Source organism: Hoplias malabaricus, chromosome 8 (assembly GCF_029633855.1).
Source record: "Hoplias malabaricus isolate fHopMal1 chromosome 8, fHopMal1.hap1, whole genome shotgun sequence".
NCBI lineage: Eukaryota > Metazoa > Chordata > Actinopteri > Characiformes > Erythrinidae > Hoplias > Hoplias malabaricus.
In genome coordinates, this window is record NC_089807.1 from 10,194,774 (window position 1) to 10,203,909 (window position 9,136).

The 9,136-nt window shown below is 37.9% G+C and overlaps 1 protein-coding gene across 2 annotated transcripts; it reads right to left on the reverse strand.

Moving 5' to 3' along the window:
• Positions 1 to 1,583: 1,583 nt before the first annotated feature.
• Positions 1,584 to 8,436, reverse strand: erlin1 (ER lipid raft associated 1). 2 transcript variants are annotated; one of them, XM_066679988.1, is made up of 12 exons: positions 8,303 to 8,436; positions 6,866 to 7,015; positions 6,642 to 6,723; positions 6,459 to 6,505; positions 6,288 to 6,349; positions 5,983 to 6,108; positions 5,730 to 5,803; positions 5,054 to 5,112; positions 4,532 to 4,623; positions 4,355 to 4,444; positions 4,189 to 4,268; positions 1,584 to 4,002 (listed from the first exon to the last, which is right to left on the reverse strand). In XM_066679988.1, the coding sequence occupies exons 2-12, from the start codon at positions 6,976 to 6,978 to the stop codon at positions 3,784 to 3,786; spliced, it is 1,044 nt and encodes a 347-aa protein (XP_066536085.1). In that variant the 5' UTR covers positions 6,979 to 7,015; positions 8,303 to 8,436; the 3' UTR covers positions 1,584 to 3,783. The 2 variants fall into 2 exon arrangements, with proteins under 2 accessions (XP_066536085.1, XP_066536086.1); XM_066679989.1 differs by having other exon boundaries at positions 6,866 to 7,000; positions 8,303 to 8,407.
• Between the last annotated feature and the right edge of the window lie 700 nt (positions 8,437 to 9,136).

The following is a 9,136-nucleotide window of genomic DNA, read 5'->3' on the forward strand; positions in this document are numbered from 1 at the left end:
AATGAGCAACCACCTACATTTACTTGCAAAGTCTGAGCCTTTGTTGGACTTGTTTTGTGCTATGTCTATATTTACACAGTTGACTTGGTGAAAACATTAAAAATAAAAAAATCAAGTCACAGATTCCTTTTTTCATTGCACTTTCCCAACTTTTATGGAAGAGGGACTTGTACAAATGGAACTAACGTTAGTATATAAGATACGTACTGATAGTTATTAACAGATAAATATCCTACTCGTTTGGGTGGGACTCCTGCAGGTTTCCTATGAGTGGTAAAAGGGAAGGAAAAGTGGTGGCACATCCAGGAAACAGCAGGTCAGTGGAGTCAGCAGCCCACGTGACCTGGGAAGGAGCTTTCTGCTGATTCATTATTGACCACATCACTTCCAGTGCTCAGATGTGTAAACATACTGGACATATGATACTATATAATCACAGACATTGCTTTATGACTCTTCCTTAAATCACACACTATTTACGGTATGACTCCTCTTACCCAGACAAGTTTGGTATCAGTTCCGATTTTTCATTAATTTATTCATGTTCTGTAACTGCTGCCTGTTCAGGGTTTAGTTGGGCCACAATCCCAGGACCCTGGAGCTGTGACATCAACCCTACGTACCATTCCGACCCAGTTCAGATATTTTGCCTATAGTGAGATATAAAGTTTAGTTATTAGTTTGTGCATCGTGGAGAAAGTCTCCAATGCTCCTAAAAGCTGAGCTACATAAATTTAGTACAGCACAAACATGTGTTTTACCTGATATGAGATACTGTGATAAGGCTTTGGTCTAAAACATTTCCTCTTCATTGTAAGGGCAACATGCAGGGAGCAGTAAGGCAGTAACTTCTGTTTCTTATCTCTGAGCTGGTATGCTTCACAACTAATATTTGATATCAAAGAATAATGCAGAGATAAAGGAAACGAAAAGGCAAGACGTGCCTTTTAAATATAGTATGTAATAGATTTTGTTAACTCTGGTAAGATGTGTGGCTACCTTTTTAATAAACGTGGATGTTCAAGGGACTGCACAGACACACACACAAACACCAAGAAAACTAGTCCTTTTTGTCTACTGCCTTGAGCGACCATTTCCTTCCTTTGTCCTTTTTAACCCCATAGGCCATTGGTTAAGTACCACCCTGAAAAGTCAAAGCTTCATTCATTACAGTGGGATAAAAATCCATGACATTTCCTGCCTTTAGACAAATAACTTGGCTAAAGCATTTCAAATCCTCTTCCAAAGCAAACATGGATATGTGGGTCATAAAAACAAGCATTACTTATTGCCGCGATTTCAAGAATGATCGAGTTCCCTTCTTTCTCTTGAGTTATTTGAGCATGTAAACTTTTCATATTGGCTTGAACAAAGGAGAAAAACATTACATTAGCAAGCATTCTAATTTGCTCATTTTATAATCTATAATTGTATATTATAAATAATTTTATATATATATATAGATTTTTTTTTTTTTTTAAACATACACACAACACAATCTGAAGAACCCCAAATACAATGCGTAACTACCTTTCATACAATTATCAATACCTTCCAAATAAACACATCTTTTATTAGTGGTATCAAAATAAGTTTTATTTTACAGAATTAAACTTTGTCAAAATGTTACAAATTTTGCATATAAATGTTGGGAAGTGTTCAAATTATGCATATGTATAAAAGTAACATTCATAGAGTAGCTTAATTCCACCCATTCTGATATAAACACCCATGCACCCAGAATCATAACTGCCACCAAAAACGTACAAGATTGAAAAGCTTGTTTAATTAGTGAGTTTCAGACATTTTCTATACATTAAATAACCCATTTAATCACTTAATGCAATTCTGTTTCTGCCCTTTTAAAATATCTACAATCGCCCCATACTTTCCTCAAAACATTTTATAGAATTTACCTTTTTAAAATCAGGAGACAAATATTTAAAGCAGATTAGAGGAGGAGGCCATATGGCAGTCACATACACACACTTTATGGTAAATTTGCTTACAATGACTGGACGAACACTCATGCCTTCAATGTAGAGCACACTGACAAGGAAAAGACAATATAGTTAATTAATCAGAAATGTGCAACAAAAAAAGAAGACAACATATGTGGTCAGAAGCTTGATGAAAAACAAGAGCAGATTCTTTCAACTTAAAACAGGGGGTGGAGATTCCCAAAAGCACTGAGTTAATCTAACAGAGGGTATGTTTAAATCCATCAGTTAAGATGGAGGCTTCTGTGCTTTGGAAACTCACCCTGTACCCCCTTAATGAGTTAGCACCTGAAGACAAACCCAACTTATGCACTTAAAGTGCTTACACTGCTTAATTAAATTCACTGGAGTTATCAACTAATTAAACCAAGACTACATCTAATCTGGTGAAAGCAGGCCTATCCATTACCCAGTGTTTGTCATTGAGGCTCAATCAGCGTTTCTTCTCCATTGTCTATAAATAAGTAAACAACCCCCCCTAGTGGTGACAACCAAGTAAAATCAATACAACAATACCATCAGTAGAGATGCTCTTTTCCATCCCATACAGTATAAACAGCCCTAAAAATTCCATAAACTGATGTAAATGTAATAGAATTTATAGTTTCCAGTATATATTATATCCCTGTAGTTGCCGTCTACTCTTGCCTCATAATTAATGCCATAGCCCTTCATGTTGTATATAAGTCAGTCCTTGTTCAGACTAAATTCCCTTTGTATGTTCCTCTCATCATATCTGAGCCTGGATATGCTATAAAATCATCCTGTACTTTTCCATCCTAAAATTAAATTAGTCAGTGCATATCAAGTTTATCTCACAACAGGAAATGACATTGTGTGTTCAAGCCCTGTTGTAACCATCAAATTAAATGAAAACAAAACACAAGCCCTATAACCAAGCCAGCCATAAACGTCACACACAACTCAGCTACTATCCACAACTCAACTTCTACATGAACAAAACCAGCCACCGCAATATTAACCACTACACATTTGTGGATTCTTAGTTTACACATACAACTGAAAACAAGAATATAAAATCAAAGTATCATTCTCAAGGATCAAACAAAAAAGTGAACAGCATGTGTTTTCAAAACACATCACTGAGGAAGAACACCAACTCGTTCAAAGTGTGTTTTGCTTTGGCCTGTATTCAACAGAACCTTCACCCGAAAGCTTCCCCTATTTTAAGACTAGTACTGTGGACAAACTAGGCCTTAGCTTTAAGACCTTGGTGATAACAGTTATATGAAATGGAGAGTAGCTAACTTTGGCAACAAAAATCTTACACAGCTGCATAATCCATGGCCCTGTCTCAATTAGTTTGAAGCCCCAAAATTCCAGTTTAAAAAAAACACAATTTAAAGTTTCCCATACATATCAGTATGCAAATGACACAAATTAGAAAGCGAACAAGCAAGCAAACATGGAAGATGGAAATGCATGCTTTGTGAGTCATGGGTGATTTGAGGATACAAATGAGGAGTTGTCTTGAAAAAGAAAAAAAAAAAAAAAAAAAAAAAAATCACAGCAGTATTATTAATTCACTAGCAAGTTTTGTAAATTTCAGTCAAGCCCTAAGTAAGACAACTGTGCCTTTTCCTCCAAACACAGGCAGCTGGTAGAACAAAAAAAATTCAGCCTCTTACGTCCATTGTCCTCTATTGGACGACTCACCGCACAATTCTAAAGCACCATCTCCAGCCCGACAGAAAAGTATCTATGCCAGCATGCCATACAAGCGTTCCAAGCCCCAAAGAGACAGCAAGAAGACCTGGGCGCTTTAGTGGCCCTCTGTGTCTGTTCTTGATGCAACTACTTTCTTGGACTTGTCATGCTTGGTTAAGAAATCCAGCTGCTCAGATGAGTCAGCCCCCTTTGTTGAGAGAGAGGCACTGTTGTCCACAAACATGTTGGGAATATCCTGGCCAAAGTAGATCTTGCTGTTGGCTGCGATTGCCTGATATTTCATGAGCTCCAGATACTCCGGGGTCAGTTTCATCTAAAAAACAAAAAGATGATAAGAGTCTGTTATTATTATTATTACTTCAGTAAATACGTTTTATGACATGTATGGAAACATGTTATATTTTACTAAATATTGAAAACAAGAGGCATGTCTATTTGACACATGCATGTATTCATCATCGCTGTCTAAAATATGAAATCATGGTTAAAAATACTTTACCCTGTTGGCTTCGGCAGACTTTGCTGCTGTGTAGAACTCAGCATCTGCTCTGGCTTTTTCTCTGGCCATGAAAGCAGCATCTGTTATGTATAATTAAGCACGTTATCACTTAATCAAATAGGTCTTATTCAATTTGTTTTACATGTTTGCGGTTTGGTAATCACACCTTCTATTTCAGATATCTTCTTTTCCGTCTCCTTTTCCATTACTCTCTGCTTAAAGTGGATCTGAGCAACCTGAGCAATCTTTTCCGCCTCTGAAGTAAAAACACACGAGAAATTGAACTCTCCAATTTCTTAAAATCAAAATCAATATTTGCTATAAATGTCGTGTGTTTCCCCACCAATGATTGCTTTCTTTCTTTCAGTCTCTGCCTCTTTTTCCACAACTTTCTGGGTCTGAGCTGTGATAAGTAGTCTTGTCTTTTCTGCTTCCCTGCACAAGGAAAAAGGAATTTGTTTTACACCAAGCATATGTTCAACATTTTGTTACCAATGTTTTCAATAAAGTCAATTTAGCTGCACATATGAGAGTAAACACAGCCTGTAAAACTGCATGGTTCAAATTACTGGAAATTAGAAGAACATTTGTTCATATGTTGATGAAAGGATGTATGTAAATTGACCACAATCTCATACTTAATATTTTGTGAAACTCCATTTTACAGTTTATAAGCAACACCTAACATTGTTTGCTGTTCAACTGTTCATTTTAAAGACCTACGGTCCATATGAAATGCATGGAAACTGTTCAAAATAAATCTTGTTTTAATAACTCTCAAAGTTTATGGTTATTTATTTATTTGTAGTTAATGCTAAGGTGTCATTTTGGAGATATAAGACACACACATATATAAAGTACTCACATCATTTCAAAGTTTCTCCTAATAGCCTCTGGAATTTTAGGCTTGGTGACACGGACAGCCTGCAAAGACCAAACAAAGAGTACATTTGGACACTGACACATTTGGGTGCACAATCAATCTAGGCATTCACAGATGCACTCTGTCTGGCAAACTGACTAGAGTAACAGTTTTTTAAAGAATTACAGTGCCTCGAGTTATGGGTAAGGGTTTTCATAAACCATCTGAAATTGTTCTACAAAAGACACATTGTAATCTCTTGATAGTTTGCCATAGTTTTTGAAACACTAATTAAAACTGCACTTTAACTCCAATAGTCACTAAGCCAAGCGAGCTAAAGTTCAGGTACAAATCAATAAATATTGGTGTTTGTCCAAGCTCTCTCTACCTCAGCAAGGTTTCTGTGGAAAAATTGGTTATGACACTGACGTTTTTCTTGAGAGGTTTGAACCCTACTTTCGGACACCCACTAATCATTTAATCTTCATACTGTTATGCTCCCAAGTTTTTCATTAAAGGACAACATGCTTGAACTTATCAGTACCTCTCATCCAGTCCCCACCAACAGGGGCTGAGAGACAATGCACAATAAAACAGGGAAAAAGATCTAGGACTGTGTAATGTACAGTAAAAGCAACATAAGCTACAAAGGCAACAAGAAAATGTCCTGAAATCTTACCTGAATTGTAAGACCAGGAGCCATAGAATTCAGATCTTTCTGCAAAGCAGTCTTGAGGTTTTCATCAATTATATCTGTGACAACGGATTACAAACATGAGGTTGTAATTCATTTGAAGTTTTGCTGCTACAAAAGTGCAATGAACTTAAGGCACATTCTTGGCCCGAGACCTACAGAACATGGCTTGCGCTGTTGTTCCATGTAAACATTCAGCTGGGGGCAGGGTAAACTGTTTGACAAAACTGCTACTTACCAAACAACTCAATATAGACCTCTTGTAGTGTGTGAACGCTGCAGAACTGGTTCAGCTCATGGTGGATTTTGTTGAAAATTAGTGTCTTGTCATAGTCTGCAGTGTAGTTTCTCACAATGTCCACCACTGGAAAGAAAAAAAAATTTAAATCGCAGTAAAGAAAAGCATAATTTCATTAAATTGATGGCACCATTTCATTTCAGTCAGACCTATCTGTATTGTGCTTTTACAACCTGATGATATCACAAAGCAGTTTTACAGAAATCCAAAATTAAAACAAAATAAAATGTAAACCTTGCCCTTACCTGCTGATGGGACCAACATGTTGACGACCTCTATTCTATCAAAATAGATCATGACACCCCCACTGCAGAAATAAAAATGAAAGATTTTCATAACACATTAGCACATATTTCTTTAATTGCAAGTTTTAATACATCTTTAACACTCAAAGTAAATTCTTATGAACATTTTACCTTGTTCCACAAGGCACATTTTTTATTTCATCTGTTTGCAGTGTTGTCTATAACAGAGAGAACATAATCAGAAACAGGTTTTGTGAAACTGAACAAATTAAATACGTTTTTAAAAAACAAATCATGTACTGTCTGAATGGGCACTGCATTCAGTGAAATGCATTCAAAGCAAATATGACTTACCTGCACTGATCTATAGGTAGTGATAAAAGGCAGCATGATGTGATAGCCTGGGCCATTTGGAGAGGTCAGCAAAGCTCCTCCTCTAGAAAAGGTGTTATGTTTTATCTCTTTGACATGATGTAAAGTTACAGACTAAATGTATACAGAGGTCTCATTATTTGAGAACGTTATACAGTGGGGATAATTCTAATACAAAAACAGAACCAAAGTCTGTTATTACTCACCTGTAATAAACTGCTAAATGACCTTCTTCAATCTTGTGTATAGAGGAGTGAAGCATAATGGCCATAATACCAGCAATTGCAGTAACCACTGCCCCAACATGCGCCATCTTCATCCTTTGCCCAGCAACTTACTTGCTGCAAGAAAAATCTCTGCAGATGAAAATTGGTATAAGAAATCCATAATAGCTTTTAAAACACCAAACAGAAAAAACATGGGAACTTACATCTTCAAATTATTATTACCAGTAGTAATAAGAAGTCTCATTAGTCTGCAGAATATCCATTTGTTTGCTAATGGCTTGTTCACAATTCCTCTGCCTACATCTATCTTCTTGTGGGCCTTGCTCATTTTCTCCCTTCTACCACCAACTGTTCTGAGCATTACTGTCTTTTACAAGAAAAATCAGTTCATTTGAATCTTCAAAATGTAGGAAGCTTAAGTTTAGTTATACAGGCTTTGAGTGAAAAGTGAGGATATGCTTTATTAGCCCTACAAGTCAATTTCCTAAATTCTGGTTGAAATTCTCTATATTTTGGTGAAATTTAAACTGAATGAAAAGGCTGATTTTAAAGCCCTATGCTCCTCCTCTCAAAGTCCACCTCGAAAGTTCAACTTGAACACAGCCTTGCATTCTGGTATGTTTGGTCCAGTGAGAGATGATTTCATGTCGGGACACTTAACACTGCGCACACATAAGCAAAGCTATTATTGGTCAGTGAATATCATACTACTTACTGGACAGCTGGCCATTTTTACAGTTTCAAATGCAGTAAAACACCAAAGCCAGATTTAAAAGCCTGACACTCGCCCAGCTAAAGGCTTGAAATCGGAATATGACCGTGTGGGGTTTTTTATTCGCGAGCGTCTTATTCTAGTCTTCATATTCCCCGTTACACTTCTTCATAGTCTTCAAATTTCCCGTTTCACTTTAAACAATGCGGCACTGACTGGAAGTCCTGTGCCAATTAACGTGGAACAGAAAGCTCCAATAGTAAGCTGGCGAATAAAAAAAATCTGCTGGCGCTTATGAGGACGGTTATCTACTAACCTAAAGTCACTTCCTCGTTGTATGAACATTCAAATCGAGTTGCACATTAGCCTGCACTATCAGGCGCGATGTGTTTTTACTGTGGGAGTGTCACGGGTTAACGTAACCTCTGCTGTATGCTGGCAAATCCAGTCACAGTCTTATCATACCATAAAACAGCAAGTTCCCGAGCTCGCTTAATCATTACAAACTAGAGGGTGCCGCATTAGCTACCGCTCGACACATAGAGCTAACTGAGCTAACGTCCAGCAGCTGAAACTGCACGGAGTTGAATGGTAGCCCGTCGACAGAAGCGACCCGAGATATCCGTGAAAGCGGACGGTTAAATAGCGAGACGAAGCTGCGTCCAGAAAAGCAACAACTGCCTGCAAAACACATAAAAACCTACCTGTTATTCGTCAATCAGAGGACGCTGCAGGCTATCATTTCACTTTTCAAATAGAGACGTGCACCGACCGCGTCCACCATCCCCCGCGTACAGCTCTGCCCCAACCGCTCCCACTCACTGCTGCGTCAACGGTGCCACAAGCACATACACATACAATAAAAGTCCCCATGCCTAAGCTAAGCTAAAAGTCCCCATGCCTAAGCTAAGCTAAAAGTCCCCATGCCTAAGCTAAGCTAAAAGTCCCCATGCCTAAGCTAAGCTAAAAATCCCCCTACACTAACCTCCTCCAAACGTTTTACTACATTAATACGTGGGTGTGGTGGGTTTTTTTTGAAGACATATCTTGAGCGAAATAAGCAATCAAGTTCATGACGGAGCATTCCTTCTTAGAAACTGCAGGTTTCCAAAGACTGTCCCAAACAGGGTAAATTCAGACAACCAGGGTTTCTTATGTCATAAAAGAAATGAACCTATCCTGTTAATTGTTGGGTGGGTGACAAAGTAGAGATAGGTGGTGAGAAACACTCAAACATACTGAAGGAAAACAAATGTGGAGAGTTACATCAATTCCACAATGCGTTCAATTATTTATATTTATTTACATGTAATTATGTATGGTTTATCCATCCATCCATTATCTGTAGCCGCTTATCCAATTTAGGGTCGCGGGGGGTCCAGAGCCTACCTGGAATCATCGGGCGCAAGGCGGGAATACACCCTGGAGGGGACTGTATGGTTTATGTAATTTTGTAAACTAGATGTGAGATTTATTAACTTTGTTGGCCACTGTGCATGCACACAGGGGAATTTGTTCTCTGCATTTAACCCAATCCG